The sequence below is a fragment of the Cyprinus carpio genome, chromosome A15 (genome assembly GCF_018340385.1).
Source record: "Cyprinus carpio isolate SPL01 chromosome A15, ASM1834038v1, whole genome shotgun sequence".
NCBI lineage: Eukaryota > Metazoa > Chordata > Actinopteri > Cypriniformes > Cyprinidae > Cyprinus > Cyprinus carpio.
The window spans coordinates 22,416,199-22,434,384 of record NC_056586.1 but is presented as its reverse complement, the minus strand read 5'-3'; the positions used below and the strand labels follow the sequence as shown (position 1 = coordinate 22,434,384).

Here is an 18,186-nt window from a genome sequence, read left to right as displayed (position 1 = left end):
GCACCATCACAGAAATAAATTGCATTTTATATATTACATAAGAAATGTTTGCTATTTTAAATTGTAATAATATTTCACAATATTGCTGTATTTACAGTTTTGGTCAAATAAATGAACAGAATAGACTTCTTCCAGAAACATTCAAAAACGAAAACTTTTGAATCTCTAATGTAGGAAGTGAATTTGTATTTGTATACTGAAAAAAATGAATAAATAAACATTTTGGAGTTGCGAAACAGAATAATCAAAGGCTTACACTTTTGCGTTTCTGTACAGCTTTATTTACCAAACACAAGTTTAAAATGCAATGCAACACTGATCCAGAGCAGATATGTTATTTTGCTGAGGTGTCCTATAAGCCCACTGGCATGTTAGATATTTATCAAGCATAAGAATAACATGTACACACAATTCTCGTGGACATTAGCATAATGACGACAGTTAAAATAAATTAAACACGTTCTGTTTAGTTCTGATAGTCCTGATTCAGATATAAAAAAGAAATACAAGTTGGGGGCTGTAAAAGAGTCTTTAGGATCACTTAATCAGAATAAAAACACCCCATTGGTTGATTTTCTGTGATAAGGCATTACGATTGGTCCCTGTAGAGCTTGACGATTCATGTTTGGTCTGTTCTGATCCGTCCCTCCCACCAATCACATGCAGAGATCACATGATTGGCTGAGGCTGATTGGTCAAACTGGGAAAAAGTGGGCAGGTGAATTACAGCAGTTACAAGAGCACATCACATAATGAGCAAAATACTCAAAAATTATTACAAAAACAAATTATCCAATGCACCTATCATGTTTAGCAGCACAGTACAGTATATATATATAAAAACACAGACAAATACATTTTCTGTTTAATATTTTTTTTCAAGGAGTGAATCTCCATGAAAGCAAAAAAGCCTATAGAATCAAGCAACATTTTCCCGTGCAATTCTAATTAATGCAATGCAATGCAAAAAAAAAAAAAAAATTAAACTGCAGTATTATTTGATGTTATTATCTTTAATTTAGGCTAAACTAAAGCTAAACTAAACTAAACAAAAAAAAAGCAATTTAGGGTTAAAAAACTGGTGTTTTAAAATCTTAATGCAAAATATAATTATACATTTTTTTTTGGGGGGGGGGGGGGGTAAAATGTCACACGGAAATGGTTTCATGAGATTCACCCCAAGAGACAAACAAGAAACAAAAAAGAAACAAACACGTCCATCATCACCAGGGAGTGTGTTTGTGTGTATTTTTGGAGTCTTAATGTGCCCAGTTTGTGAGAATAAAGTTCTTCTGTGAGTTGTGACTGTGAGACGATGGTAGCTTAAACCCTTGTCTAAACATATGTGTGGCGTGTTTACACAGTATCATGTTACAGTTACTTACACGTAAAGAGTATAAAACACATTTTGTCTAATTGCACTTCTGAGTGGAGTTATGGGTTTTCCTGTTTTCCACACGAGCCATGCACACAGAACGTTCCTCCCTCCACACCCCCCCTCCCCCCCGCAAATCCTTCCATAAATCTTCCGCTCTCTCTCTATCCTTCCCGTAAAAGCTGGGCGTCCATAATGGCTGGGGAGGAAAGGAAGGCAAAGATACGTGAACACGACTTCAAAACTGGCAGCAGTGAAACAGGACTCATCATGTCCATTTTTAACATCATATTCAGAGCCTGAAGTGTTTAACATCTCTGGCGCTGTGCAAAACACACGGCTTCCTGCTTCTGGGACTCATTAAAAACAGAAAGAAAAACAAAATAAAACAGCGCCCAATCATATCAGGGGGCGTGGCTTCAGAAGAATGTGTCATCAATGTGAAAGTGAGGTCTTCTGCAGTCAGCGCCCAATCAGATTAGGGGCGTGGCTTGAGAAGAATTGATCATTAATGCTATACTGAGGTCGTCAGCTCCCAATCAGATCAATGGGCATGGTTTCAGAAGACTTTATCATTGATGCAAATGTGAGGTCATGTGACACCATCTGCAGTAAGCACCCAATCAGATCAGGGGTGTGGCTTCAAAAGAATGTCATCAATGCAAAAGTGAGCTCATCCCCAGTAAGCACTCAATCAAATCAAGGAGCGTTGTTTGAGAAAAAAAAAATTATCAATGCAAAATTAAGGTTGCATGAGGTTGTCTGCAGCCAGCACCCAATCAGATCAGTGGGCGTGGCTTCAGAAAAATGTATCATTGATGCAAAAATGAGCTTGTTCCCAGTCAGATCAATAGGCGTGGCTTCAAAAGAATTTGTCATCCAATGCGAAAGTGGGTCGCGTGACGTCGTCTGGGTTGATGAAGACTGAGATGGACTTCCCAGGATTCTCTGTGACCAGCTGCTGGAGTTTCTTCGCGAGCCGGTCGTCCGGTTGCTGATCGGCTCCGGTGTCGGACAGTGGAGATGACAAGTTTGAGCTTCCTCCACGCCACTGGAGCTCAAGCGTGAGTCGTGACGCGGCTTTTGCGTGTTCGATCGCGCTCCGCAAGTGTTCCGCTGGGTCGGAACGAACGGACGACAACTTGCGTGCATGCAGCATGGCCGCATCGTCGCTGAGATGCTCTAGCATGTTGCATTGTGGGATAAAGTAATTCGGACAGGTCTTATTCACCAAGCAGTGCTGCAAGTCGTCAATCAACCCGAGCAAAAAGTGTGCCGCGTAATCTTCCTGTGCCAAGAACGTATGCGGCAGGCGGTCGCAGGCCCAAAGCATGAGCGAGCGCAGGTGATACGGACTGATGGCTTTGGGTCGAGAGAGAAGCTTAATAATCAGAGCTTTACAAGCCTGGTACGCCTGCATGAGACTCGCAGAGATGCACTTCTTCAGCTGCACCTCGCTGCGCGCAAACGACAAGCGCCATTCGTTTTCCTTCTGGCCTGTAGAAGAGCAAGCAGGCAGCAAATAAAACCCACTAATCACTTCCTCCTCCGTGATTTTCCCGTCCCAAAAATGGTTCTCCATTAGCCAGCTTTGGGCGACTGCTGGCCAGCCTTTGAATGAGACTACTGGAACCACATCGTACAGCATCCGACTGCCTCCGACGCCCAAAATGATGGAGATGACAGTTGCATTGCGCTCAACCTTCTCAACCCGCGGGACGCCGCGCTGCGGCTTCTTCTGAATCTCCGCCAGAACCATGCTAATGGATTCATAGAACCAGTCTAGGGCCACCAGCGTGGGTGAGAAAAGTAATTGGTGGCCACCGTTAACATGGTCTACAACCGTGCAACAGTCCTTCCACTTGTTGATGGTTCCCTCGTCGAACAGACGCAGGCTGAGCCAGGAGTGGCAGAGCGCCGAGTGACGCATGTCTAGCGTGACCGGCTGGTTTCGGTCGTGGAGTTTGAGCGCAGGAACCAGTAACGTGAAGTCCATGTCGTAATCAGCTCCCCGCGCGTACACCGTCAACTCGTCCAGATCCATGTCTATCACGCCTTCCCGGACCCCGCCGGACAACAGCAGATACTCGTTGGCAACCGGAAGCTTCTGGTCCAACTTCTGCACCATGCCTGAAAACAGGAAATTACATCATTAGAGAAGGACAGATTTTGTGTACTTCTACAAAGTAGATAAAACAGACTATATTTCCTTGTAAAAGGGAATATATTTTACCAAAAAATGAAGTCTTTCATGACATCTTTTCATTTTATTGTAATTCTATCCTAAAGAACGTTAATTCAAGAAAGGCTTGGGTGATGCCTTACACATTTTTGCATTTTAAATAAATTAATGAATTTAAAGAGCTTGCATAAAATCAATCCAACTAATATTTTAGTTTATAACAATAAAAGAAAACGAAACATTCATGTCTTTGTTGAATGTACAAGTTGTACGTACACAGTTACAAAACACATCACATTATGATCAGAATACTCAAATTATTGAGTATTTATATATCTAATTATATATAGTTTTTTTTAAAGGGTTGAATCCCATGAAACCCTCTTAAAAGCCTACTTTAGTATCATTTATTACACATCAGTTCTCATTAACTTAATGTAAAATGTATATTACAAAAATTGCTAATCTAAGGGAACAAAGTGTGTTGCTTCACAGAACAAAATTTCATAATAAAGCAATTGGCACAAAGGTTAATCAATAACCAGAGAGAGCAAACAGAGCACATGCAATAGAGTCTATAAAACTATTCCTACACAAACACAAGAACATTCCAGACCAGACAAAACAGCACACAGACTCCTGAAGAAAAATAATCCCCAGTCACACCTGAGCTCAAGCTCATGATGAAGTGTACATGTGCCAGCCAGTGACTCAGGGGTATTTAAAATCTCCCGTCAGCAGCAGAAAGCACCTCCAGAGACGCTCAGAAAAAACCCAGTGTGGTGTGCCTTTCACATCTGAAAGGCCACAGTGAGTTCAACATGCAGAAATACACCTTCAGGCCCACAATTTGAGCACCTATCATAATAAGAGTGCAGTAAACTCAAGCTCAGCATGCTACAGGGTCATTCTGTGTCGACTCTACCAGAGGTCCCCGGCTAAAAATGTTGATTTTGATCATTTTTTAGCATGCTACAGGGTCATTCTGTGTGAAATCCCAAATATTAAATTCATGGATGTAATTTTTACGGAGGATCCACTAGTTTTGTAGAAGGGGATTCAAAATGACAAATTTGCACATGGAGTTGCACTGAGATCCCCATTTCTATAGGATTGAACCATATAGGGACCTAAAACTGAGGATAGCAAAACGTAAAGTTTAATGTGAAATTATATTGAGATACCTTTCATACTTCTTGAGTTAGAGGCGTGCAAACTTCACAAAAATAATTTTTTGGCACTCGGAATAGGCATGTTCCGATGGAAACAAGACACATTTTAGTTTCAACATTATTTGTTCTTCAGACATTCCTTTTTTTAAAGAAACTAAGCAAGTTGTGTGCAAAGTGACACACACTTGGTTTTTGACCACTGAAAACGTGCACAATTTAACAATTGACTCCCTGAGCCACAGTGAGATCCCCGTATCTCTGAAACTGAATCATGTTTGGCCTTAAAAATAAAGATACCAAAAGAAAAATTTGTTAAGAACTAAAATTTGAAAGGATATTTAGAGATCTGTAATAATTCTTGAGCTACAGGCATGCAAACGTTGAAGGGGGGGGGGGACTGCTTTTTTGGAAGAAAAGTGCTTGTTACCACGTTTTACCTTTAGCATATAATGCCACAAGATTTCTAACGTCAACAAAATTTATAGAGACCTAACAAACCTCTGTGTAAAAAATAACATATGATGCTCAGCAATCTTTCTATAGTCATGTTTACCCTCTGGTAATTTGGCTGTAATCTCTCAGGGTGAAAATCAAAATTTTTGACCAATCCTCTACAGTAAATATTAATCAATGGCATTTAATACTTTGGCTTTCATCATATTATTTTTTTTCTTTCCAAAAAAAAAAATACATATAGATTCAAAAATTTTAGCAGGGGAACGTTTCTGAACTTCGCTTGATTCGACACAGAATGACCCAGCAGCGATCGCAACCCATTTTACTTTCATAATGTGACTGTCACTGTCAGTAAACACTGTCAGTTTTGATTTCATCCTGTCCTCAAACTGTTCTCCGTGCAGCGCAGACGCGTGTTTGACTTCATGGCTGAGTAAACACGCGTGAGACAGAGAGTCAGTGCACGGCCCTGAGGCTCGAACACACTCATGCGTCTGGACAGATCTCTGCTGCTGAGATCTTCTGCTTCACAGTGCACTGCTTCTGTTCAGCGTCTCGGAGAATTTAACTCTTTAAGGAATAAATGCAGCTTTTATGAGCTATTTTTATGCAGTGATGCTCTTTCTAACGGCACCACTAATTTGGTGCCACTTATTCCTGCTGGTCTGGTTACACATTTTAATTTTAACAACCAATAATTCACAACCATTTTATATAAGATTTCTGTATTTGAACTGCATACAACTTTTTCATGCATTTGGATAGAGTTTTAACATAAACAATATTGAACTTAATGTGATGCATATTTTTAAGTCATATATCAGTGAAACAGGTCAGTCAGAGGCCTAATTTGGGCCTAATTCTTTTTTTTATATATATATATATTATAGTATACAATCAGAGGTTTCAAAAAACAACATTTTGTTTTATTTGCATGCTTAAAGCTTGTTTATTTATTTATTTTATTTTTTATTAATGTGTTCATATTTTGGCCGGGTTTGTGCATTTATTTTTATTTTATTTTACTTTATTATGCATCTTATTTTTGGTCATTCACATTTTTTATTTTTATTTTATTCATTTATTTATTGCAGGTTTGCTTATATGTTATTCATGTTTGGCCGTTTGTTTAATTATTAATCTAATTATTTATTTGCATGTTTGTGATTTTGTTTACGTTTTTAATCATTTATCATATTTGAAATAATTTTCATTTAATTCTATTCTTTATTTTACTTTTCATATTTGCTTTTTCTCGTAACGTCTTGCCTTGTTTTTCCTTCCGATAATCAAATGAAGCAAGCTACATGCCATTTAAGGAGAAAATGTATAGCTTTAAGTTGAAAATGTTTCATTTTATGGCTTCAAAAGTGCATTTTTGCTCTTTCTGGAGCTTACTGACCTTCCACTTTCACTGAATGGATACAGAGAGGCTTGGAAATTGTTCATTTCCCTGTTTTCCAGTGATTACAGAAAGTCATACAGCCATGAGTAAATGATGGCAGTAAATAATGGCAGAATATAATTTTTTGTTGCTTTAACAGCAAGCAGATTACCTGACTTGTCAGCTCATGCACATAAAGCATCTGAATAACAGTGCAAACCCGAGTTGAGGGTGTTGAAGCTGCAAACACACCCAGACCGAAGCGCTTGACAAAGACAAACAGACGCACTGAACGCGCAAAAACGCACTAAATGCGCAAAAGCGCACTTCCCTTTCAGATGCATGGCATGCATGTGCTGCTTTGTGCGCAAAAGCGCACTTCCCTTTCAGATGTGGAGAAGATGAAGTCCTTGGCCGTGTGGATCTCGAGCGCCTGGTCGTCGTACTCGCGCTGCTCGTGCTTGCTGAATTCGGCGATCAGCCGGTTGAGCTCCTCGATCCTGGTTCCGGACCTGAAGTCCAGTTCGGGGGAGTGCGGGGCGAGTTTGGTGTTGTTCGGGGTGGCGGTGGGGCTGCTGCCAGCTGAACCAGCCCGGCTGGAGAGCGCAGGCGCCGCCATGTTCGCGAGGAGGAGACGGTGGAACCGAAGCAGCGGAGCGCAGGCGCTGTACTGTGATGCGCACCGGAGAGCCGCAGCTGCAGACCGACGCTGATTTCTTTTCTTTACTAGAGATGCACGTGCTGGAACACCGCCTCTGCCAGTAAAGGAGTAAAATATACTAACATCAAATATGAAAACTGAAACAATAACAGAAAACATGAATGCAAATGAAAACCCTGCTACATAGACCTTTAATTAAAAAAAAAAATAATAAAAATAATACAAATAACATTTTTAAAAAAGTGCAAAACCTTATACAATAATAAAAATGAGTAAAATAAACAAATATGCAAGCATGTAAATAACTCAATTAATTAATACAATTAAATATATAAAAACAAATGTCAATACTCTGCCACATAATTAATGAATAAAAAAAATGAACAAATTCGCAAAATATAGAAATAATTAAATTGATAGATAAACTAAAAAATCGTAAAATAATACAAATTGCATTTACAAAAGCGTAGAACCTGCTACAATAATAAATGAGTGAAATAAACAACTGTGCAAGCATGCAAATAAATTAATTAACTCGAACAAAAATAGAAATTAATACAATTAATAAAAATATAATAAAAAACAAATGTGAAAACTCTGCCACATAGCCTAATTAATGAATTTAAAAAAATCGCAAACTTAATAATAAATAAATCAATTTATAAATAAACCAAAAACATAATAATAAAAAATAAAACAACTTACTACTAAACAAAACAATAAATTAATAAAAATAAAGAAATGTGAAAGCATGCAGATAAATAATTTAATGAATAAATATACAAACTCTTCCAAAAAATAAACAAATCAGCCAAGCTGCAAATAAAAAAAGTTATTTAATAAACAAAAAAAAACAAGTAAAATATATTAAAATCAATAAAAATAATAAATAATTAAATTCAGCTGTGCTGCAAATGAGTGAAATAAATGAATTAATAAAATAAACAAATGTGCAAACGTGCAAATAAATTAATTAGTTAGTTAATAAACTCTGACTAAATTAATAAAAACAAAATCAAAACGATCAAAGCTTACCCAATTAACAGATTAATAAAAAATAACAAATATGTAAGCTTGCAAATAAATCAAAACGTGATTTTTATAAACTTTGTAAAATTTTAAATCTTGATTGTAAATTTATATGATTAGATTTAAAGTGAACGGTTTCTTTTATTTTAAAATAGGTCTCTGTCAGTGCAGTGCGCGTCCCCCTCCAGCAGGGAGCTGTGCGCGCGCTCTGAGCCGGAAGCGGAAGCAGCCGCTGCATGAGCAGCAGTGGCGTCGCAGCAGTGATGATGGCGTTGAGGGCTTCAGTGTTCAGATGGGTTTCAGAGGACATAAGCAGCACACACTACCTGACCAACAGGTAACAGACAGTCCTCTGACTGAGCGCCTCACGCCCCTCACAGCAGCTTCAGTGGCTTTAATCAGCTCAGACATTAAAGCTTCAGCTTAAAGTGTTCACATATCTGAACAGAATGAATGTCATTAGAGACATAACGATAATGATCAACTCTTCGCTTATAAAAGCGTTCTATTGTAAAGCATTTGTAGATGTAAACATGATTTAAGCAGAGCTAGAAATAAGAATGGACCTTATGTATTGTAATAAATAAAAAATATGAGTAATAACTGGCAAAATGTAATAATTTGTTGCAGAAACAACTTTTCTAATAATCCTCGGGGTTCGAGCGCTTCAAGGCATTTAAGCACATATGAAAAAAGAGACGTTTTATATTATATAGCCAGCCTGCAACCTCCTAAATCAATGATTTAAAAAGCACTTTTGTGTATTTGCCATTGAAATATGACGTTTTTTTAATTGTTATGATAAATGTTTATATCACTAGCTGTGGTCCAGTTTCAATGAAACTTTGCATGCTTGTTAAGAATCACTTTTTGCATCTGCTCACCTAGTGTTTTGTTAACTTTTGAGTTTCCGTTTAGGATTTATAGACTTTTGGGTGCATTTGGCCACGCCCCTTTTCCCTAAACGACCCTGTTATAGTTACCCAAATGGTAAAGTTCAACATTTGTTTGATAATTATTGTCCTAGAGACTCCAGAGAATTGTACTGCAGTGTTTTTTTTTTCTCGAGATTGCGTGAAAAGCCCAGGACTAGTTCGCAAAAGTAGGTTTTTTTATATATTCTCAATTATTTAACAGAGATTTGATTGACAGCAGTGGTTCTAGAGGCAAAGTATTTACAATCATTTACGTGCTTGAAAAATGCCATAAACATATTTCAAGCACCCCCCCAGTGGCTGATTTCTTTCAAATTTCTCACAGACCTTAAGAGTCAAACGTTCCACTAAGTTTCGTTCCGATCGACCTCGTTAACTTTTCTAATAGGTGCTCAAACTCCATTGGCCAATGTCGGCCATGTTTTTTGAGATACGCAAATGGTCGTTAAGTCGTAAAATTGTTACTAAGGACACCTGTAGCACTTTGGACAAAGACACTGAATACCAATTTCCGTTGATCGGATGAATGGTTGTGTAGTTACAGCCATTTTAATGTTTTTTCCCTCCCAAGCGCCGCCATGTGGCAAGCTCGGCCATTTTTTTTCATGTGACCTCAGATTGAGCTCTTACTAGGGCTGTGCAAAAAAATCTAATGTGATTTTCATGCGCATCTCATCAGTAAAGACCCTCCTGTAATTAGTAGTATATCTCCAGCACGTGCGTTCAGATCAGGGTTGCCTGGTTTTCACGACAAATCCTGCCCAGTTGCTTCTCAAAACTAGTCCAAAACTAGCCCGATCGCGTTTCCAGGAGGTTCCCCGATAAATAAAAGTTGCATCCCGGGGTAAAAATATACGTTTTTTGGCAGGGTTGCCTTGGTAAAATTCGCATTTTAGGGGCTAAATATCACGTTATTGGTATTGGGGCCGCTTCAACCCGCGAACATGAAAAAACAACCGCAGACTTGGCAACACTGGTTCAGGTGGAGTGGCATTTACTACACAGAGCTGTAGTCTGTGGTTGTTTTTCATGTTCGCAGGTTGAAGCGACCCCAATACCAATAAGGTGATATTTAGCCCCTAAAGTGTGAATATTACCAAGGAAACCCTGCCAAAAACGTGTATTTTTATTGCCCGGAACGAAACGCGATTGGACTAGTTTTGAGAAGCAATTGGGCAGGTTTTGTTTGGAAAACCGGGCAATCCTGATCTGAACCACGTGCTGGAGATATACTACTAATCACAGGAGTGATATTGATATTCAGTCTCGAGAGAATCTTTCTGCACTGGTTTGGTCCGATCGGGCGAAAAACCTAGGACTAGTTCGCAAAAAGTAGATTTTTCCAAAAATTCCAGCGACATGAGGCACTTGAGCCTGCGAATAACGGTTTAGGAGTTATGAGTGATTTTGTACTTTTGATCGCTGTAGCGCCCCCTTCAGGCCGATTGGGACGATTGGGCCGAGCCTGGTGACGTTGTAGATGGTGTGAGTACTACCATCCGTCCAAGTTTCAAGTCTCTACGACTTACGGTTTGGTCTTGCTTGACCAGTTTTAGGTGGAGATTACTGATCCTTGGCCATTCTAACGATTACAGCAAGGTTTCAGCGCTACGCTCTTGAACCCCTAATAATGTAACCAAGGCCCTGCAGGCGATGTTGTTATTATTATATATTAAACATTACATCTTATATTATACATTGAATGATCCAGTCAAATCAAGTCCCCTCCCACATTAAAATTATATAAAATAAATGTATTAAATATATTGTTTATAAGTTCTCTCAAGGTTAAATTTTTATCAAACAAGTCTTTATAAATTAAGATAACATTTTTGGGTAACGTTTTTATTTTTTCCTCGTTACGTCCGTTGAAAAATCGATATAAATGCAATATTTTATCATTGTTTTGCTCCAAATAGATTCACTCTGCAGACACAGCAGAGGTGTGGCTTCCGCAAAGTAGCAAAGAGGGTGGAGCCAAAGAAGGGTGTGGCAGAAGAGGTGGAGCAAACTGAAATCCTCCACCAAGAAGGGCGAGGCTCCTGCTCCAGACCCGCCCACCCCACGCTTCCCGCCAGGTCATTTGGCAGACTGGTCAAACCATTGGTGGTTTCACTATAGGGGTAGGTAAATTTAACTGAGCCTCATGAAATGTGCATAACATTTTTGTCATTATACTTTAACTGTTCAGTTCGGTGAGGACAATTAAAATATCTGTATTACAAGAATAAGGTCCAATATGTGTGTGGATTATGATCTTTTAGAATATCGTAGTAACTCCAGCTCGTTTCCAGGTTGCTCGTTCGGGGGAGCGGCGATATGGCAGTACGCAAAGTCTGAAATCACGAGTACAGAGTTACTTTGATGATGTCAAGCGGGCTGGTTGGCGACGCAAACGGCCTCAGAAACCCGCGGGTTTGGGCAAGCAGGTGTGTGTCTGTTTCTTGGCCCTTTCTGTTTTTCGATTGGTGTTTAATAGACGTATGTTGTTCTGCAGGTGCCCCAGTGGTGGAACAGTTTTAAGTGATGGACAGAAAACCGTCAGCGGGTTAGTCTGAATGACCCGGACCCAGATGGAGCAGTATAGATTGTGGAGACTATGTATTTAATGTAATTTTACTTAAGTAAACAGATGCTGCAGTGTGCACTGTTGCTCTGAACCAATCTTTCTCTCCCAGGCATCATTGCAGCGCGACGCGTTGGTGTTTGTTGTTGGCGAGTTCCTTCTCTGCAGCGCACCATGGTCAAGTACTTCACATCTAACCCTCCTCCGCCAGTGAGTCCACTCATCCGTTTGGCTTTAATAATGTGCTGCATCTGACTCTTGTTTACGTCGCCTCAAAATTAGGAATTTTGTGTAGGCTTGATTAGGCTTAAAGTCTGACTTTACATTTTATTGTAAAGACTAGCATGTTAAATTGAAGGATTAAAATTATTAACAGGAAATATACTAAACTAAATAGAAATATTAAATAGAAATTAATATAATAGACAAACACACTAATAAAAATGACAAAAGCACATAGCAAAATTACTTACAATTGAAATGAAAAATATAACAAGCTAAATCAAAATATTAATAAATACAGTGATAGTATATAAATAGTAAGAGGTTTTGATGGCATTCATCATGACAGTGCCATTAGATTTAATCTAGATTCTGATCTGGTTTATGCAGGAATTTAGTCTGCATTTTGATCTGGTTTGCACTGTTATATAATCTGGATTGCAATCTGGTTTATGCAGTAATTTAATCTGAATTGTGTTCTGGTTTATTGCAGTAATTTAATCTGGATTGTGATCTGATTTATGGAGTACTTTAATCTGGTTTGTGTTCTGGTTTATGGAGTAATTTAATCTGGATTGTGATCTAGTTTATGCAGTAATTTAATCTGGTTTGTGTTCTGGTTTATTGCAGTAATTTAATCTGGATTCTGATCTTGTTTATGCAGTAATTTAATCTGGATTCTGATCTTGTTTATGCAGTAATTTAATCTGGTTTGTGTTGTGGTTTATGGAGTAATTTAATCTGGATTGTGTTCTGGTTTATGCAGTAATTTAATCTGGATTCTGATCTTGTTTATGCAGTAATTTAATCTGGTTTGTGTTGTGGTTTATGGAGTAATTTAATCTGGATTGTGTTCTGGTTTATGCAGTAATTTAATCTGGATTGTGATCTGATTTGCACAGTAATTTAATCTGAATTCTGATCTTGTTTATGCAGTGATTTAATCTGAATTCTGATCTAGTATATGCAGTAATTTAATCTGGATCGTGATCTAGTTTATGCAGTAATTTAATCTGGATTGTGATCTAGTTTATGCAGTAATTTAATCTGGATGTTTGATCTGATTTCAGAGGCTCTGTGTGGGCCCATGCTGCTGTCCCACGTTCAGTCACTATTCTCTCTTTCACATGGCTGCCAACATGTACGTGCTGTGGAGTTTCTCTTCGAGCATCGTCAACATGATGGGCAAAGAGCAGTTCATGGCGCTAAAAACTACCTCTCCGCAGGTCTGTATCATTTTACGAGTTTTCAGATTTCCACAAATCATCCTACTTCCTATAAATTCATCCTGTGTATTTGGATTTCATCTTTCTGTTTCCATGTTCTCAGGTGTGATTTCGACGTTTGTCAGTTATGTGAGTAAAACAGCGATGGGTCGGTTTGGTCCATCACTGGGGGCGGTGAGTGTGTTTTCAGATTAAACATTTCAGGTTTTTATCAGTGTTCATGTGAATGTCTTAAACAGATTGTTGTGTTGTGTCAGTCAGGGGCCATTATGACTGTCCTAGCAGCTGTTTGGCACCAAAATGCCTGAAGCCAAACTGGCCATCATCTTCCTCCCCATGTACACCTTCACCGCCGGAAACGTGAGTCTGTGTGTGTGTGTGTGTGTAAGTGTGTGTAAGAGAGAGTTTTTGTTTAGCAATGATGGCCACATTCTCATGATCTTCTCCTGCCAATAGGCTCTTAAGGCCATCGTCGCCTTGGATACCACAGGCTTGATTCTGGGATGGCGGTTTTTTTTTCGATCACGCTGCATTTAGGCGGAGCTTTATTCGGCATGTGAGTAACATGTCTCTGCTTTCACTTATATTTACATCTGTCTAGCTGAAAGGAGAAAGTAAAGTGCTTGTTAACTAGAACTATTAATTATGTTTTTTGTTAAAAGAATTAAAGCGAAAATTAAATTAAATTTTAACATTAGATGAAAAACCTAAAAAAAAAAAAAAAACTGAAGTGAAAATTAGATATGTTGCCTTGGCAACTAACTAAAAAAAAAGTTTTAGATGAAGTAGTCAACTCACTAAAAACTTAAAAAAAAAAGCTAAATAGAAATATTAAAAAACAAACAAAAAATAATAAAAATGACAAAAGTATCATGATATAATATATTATATATACATGAATATTATAGTTTAATATTTTATGATATTTAATATTATTTTTCAATTTTCTGTTTTCACTTTAATTTTAGTTAAAGTTTTAGTAATCATGTTGTGTGTTTATCCTTTTTTTTTTAAATATGTCTATATAGTCTTAATTAAATTTCATTCTTTTTAGTTTTTGTTTGGTATTTAAAGCTAAACTTAAAAAAAAGTTTTAAAAAAAGAGAGAGAGAAATGTTGCATATTATAATAAATTTCAATTATATTTTATTTCAGTTGATGTTTATTTTATTGAAGTTAACTAAAAATATATTTTTTATGGGATAGTTTCAGTTAAATATAATAAATCAGGGACCCTTGCCTTGAAATGGGATATATCTGAGATGCATTTTTAGCAGCAAGTGTGAATGGTTGATGTGTTCTCGGTTGACCTCTTAATGGATCATCTTATTCCAGCTGTTAAACATGCAAAGACAAGCATCACTCTCTCTCTGTGCTTAATGTGTGAATAGTTTCTCTCTCTTTCTTCCTCTAGCTGGTATAATAATTTACGGTCACGAGCTCATTGGAAGAACAGAGAGCCGTTGGTGAAGATGTGGCATGACTTCAGAACGAGAGGACCGGGCGCTGGTGTGCAACGGCTCGATGTAGAGCCATGCATTATGAGTAAACGCTGAGCAGGTGACATGGAGAAAAAAAAAAACAAGATTGAGAAATGGACACAGATTGAGATATTCATACACTCGAAGCTCATATTGTGTTGATTATTCTGTGAGAGAGTTCAGTGAGTAACAGTGGTACTACTGTGATGTCATTATGCTCCGCCTCCGATTTTTAAATTTGAGTCCAAGTAGCTCTGCCCTCTTGGCTAGAATGCATCTAAAGGGGCGGAGCTTCAGCACACAGCTTTAAGGTCACTATATGTTTCAGTGACATTTGACACAGTGTACAGAAACTTAAATGTTTAAAATAGTCCGTGGACTGTCATTTTGAATACTAAAATTATTTACAAATCTGTTGTTAGGAATGATCAGGTGTCAGCTTTTGTTTTATTTCCTATAATTGCGTGTAATATGTTCTGCTTGCATTGTTTTATTTTCTAAGTTTCCGGACGGAGACTTTGGTCCTTGTTAAATGTGAATGATTAACCATCTATAACACACACCACACACACACACCTGCGCTATACGTCAGTATAGAAAACCCGTTTCAGTGTTGTTTTCCTCAGATCGACCAAAGTTCAGTAACAGTCATGGTATCATAATGGCTCTTGAACAATGAGTCTGTTTTTTCACTTACTCATGTTTTCATGAAGTCACTGTATCGCTCGTCTCTTTCCTGTTTCCAGTTATCACTCGTTAGGCTTCCATCGCACTCATTCTGAGTCACACCACGTTTTGTCATCATCTGGTTTTTGTGTAATTAATTACACAGTTTGGGTTTCATGGAGAATGTCCAGGTCATAATTTTTTTCCCAAAATTCAAAAGAAACCAATATATTTAGCAAAATAAAGTGAAGCCTAATGTTAGTTTTATTAGGCTTTTGTTGACAAATTGGCTCATTTCCTTTTTTTCCTTTTGTATAAAGGTCCGATTAAAACGTTCAAAGGTTTGTGGTCAGTAAGATTTTTTTTTTTTTTGTGAAAGAAATTAATACTTTTCAACAAGGATACATTACAAATTGATGAAAAGTGACTGTAATGACATTTATGTTACAAAAATGTTATTCTTTAGAACTTTATATGCAGCAAAACGACTCATAAAAATCCTACTTTCCACAAAAATATCGTGCAGCACAACTGTTTTCAACATTGATATAATCAGAAATGTTTCTTGAGCAGTAAAATCCGCATATTAGAAATGATTTCTGAAGATCATGTGACACTGAAGATGGAGTAATGATGATTGAAATAAAGCTGCGCATCACAGAAATAAATTACAGTTTAACAGACATTCACACAGAAAACAGTTATTTTAAATTATAATAATATTTAATTTTTTTTAATTTAGGTTTCAGTCTTGGTGAGCAGAAGAGACTTCTTTCAAAAACACCCCAGACTTTTAAAAAGTAGTATACGTTTCAAAATGCATTTTTAAGCACTTGAGTGGAATAAAGCCTCAGTTTGTGTTTGCTTGCGGTTGATAATGCTGTAATCCGTGTCCCGTGTCGTGTGAAGTGTGTGAAACACTCAGATGACCCTGAATCAAGAGATGAGTCTCATCTGGAAAGAAGGCCATCTGTCTGTCTCTCTCTTTCTTTGTTTGTTTTTTCTGTTTTGAAGAGGGTTTGATTTTTCAGGGTTATTGACCTAAAGCCAATATTAACACAGTGACACTTGCCTGTCTTTCAAATAGACTGAAAACCCTGTTCACAAGTCACAATTTCAGAGGAAACTTCAAATTATTCTTCATTATTAGGTCATAGTTCCACCGGGAGCCACACAGGTGCGTATAATATTCATTTCATCAGGATAATGATCAGTAGAATTTATGAATGTACTTTAGGTTTTAAACTGAGGTTTCAAACTGAATTATGCTGAAGCAGTTAATGTTAACTTCACTAGTATCAATGCCCTAATATGTTGCTAATATGTTTTTAGTCTTCACATCAGTGTATCTTCTTGCGTTCTAATTGTAGTTTAAATAGTAAAGGTAAAACTAAAATAATATTAAAACCATAAAAACCTTTGTTACTTGAAATAAAATATTAAAAAAATTCATTTAGTTTAACCTGATGCAATAACTTAAACTGCAATAAAAGTGGATAATTTTTTCTTTAAATGTCAAAATCACAAGAAAATTACTAAAACTTATCCAAAAATTAAAATGAAAATAAACATAAAAATTAATTTGAAATGTGAATAAAAATCTCAATGATATTATAAAATAATATTGGTTCTTAAATGGCTTTATTCGTTTATTAAGATTGAGATTTTAATACCTTTCTATAGATTACTAGATAGATGAATTAAGTAAATTACATCCACCCCATGATTTGATTTTTCTTCACAAGAGTTTGAAGTCCATGATTTGATCAATTCAGAACAAAACACGTCTGGCACTCTCGCAAAGTAGCTTGATATGATCTTTTAATGATATTAATATTTACATTTAGAATAATATCTGCCTGAAGAACCTATTTTTTTCTCTATAATGGATATAATAATAACCCTGGATGTTATTATTGAGAAAGTGTTTATTTTTTCCAGTTTAAAAACCAACGTTGAAGATATTTCACAGAATTGTGATGTGTTAGGATGATATCTAAATTGTGATAGATGTTTGGGGCTTCACTAACATTTCTATCAAATTTCTTGATATTTTACCCCCAATGAAGGCAGTACACTACAGTTAATTCGAAACCACTGCAATGCAGCCCAAATACACACCAAACTTAGAAGTTTATCATTTCCTCCATTTTATTTCCCGGTTTTTATAGAGGGGTTTGTTATAAATTACTGATTTTATTATGATTCATTCCTAACATTTTCTGTCTGTTGACAGTATATTCTGATTTATGGATTGATTAAAAAAAAATAAAAAATCCAAAAACCTCTAATATATCACAAAGCTCAGAATTTTGAACCTGGCTCTTATCTAATGAATAGATTCATTTTCAGGAAACATGCAAATAAATGCATTTTTTTTTTTTTTTAATAAAAAATTTGCTTATAGAGTTTTTCGGCCTTCTTTTCTGGTTCTATTTGTGTTCTGGTGCTTCAAAAAAAAAAAAAAAAGAAATCCAATAAAAAAATCAACAGTTGTGGTCAAAAGTTTGCATAAACCTTGCAGAATCTACAAAATGTTAAAGGATTTTGCCAAATAAGTTTCAAACACACTTTGAAATTTGAACCAAACAGGGTAAGTTTTACTTATTTTTGTCCTTCCGGGAAAACATTTAACTATAGCTTCCTAAAGGGCGATATGACATATATGAACAAAAATGAGAAAAATGTACACAATCTTTATCCTGTTCAAAAGTTTTCCCACCCTGGCTTGCTTAATGCATCAGGTTTCCTTCTGGAGCATCAATGACCTTTTGAACCTTTAGTATAAACAACTTTTTTGTAAAATATCTTATTTCAGGACGGTAAGAAAT

General features: G+C 36.9%; 1 protein-coding gene and 1 pseudogene across 1 annotated transcript; one reads left to right on the top strand and one right to left on the bottom strand.

Annotated features, from left to right (window-relative positions):
- Nucleotides 1-1,634: 1,634 nt before the first annotated feature.
- LOC109111622 (protein MB21D2) lies at nt 1,635-7,321 on the bottom strand. The gene is made up of 2 exons (XM_042771571.1): nt 6,963-7,321; nt 1,635-3,511 (listed from the first exon to the last, which is right to left on the bottom strand). Exons 1-2 carry the CDS (start codon nt 7,186-7,188, stop codon nt 2,238-2,240), a joined length of 1,500 nt encoding a protein of 499 aa, XP_042627505.1. The 5' UTR covers nt 7,189-7,321; the 3' UTR covers nt 1,635-2,237.
- A 1,021-nt stretch (nt 7,322-8,342) lies between these two features.
- On the top strand, nt 8,343-14,916 carry LOC122134574 (annotated as a pseudogene).
- The last annotated feature ends 3,270 nt before the right edge of the window (nt 14,917-18,186 follow it).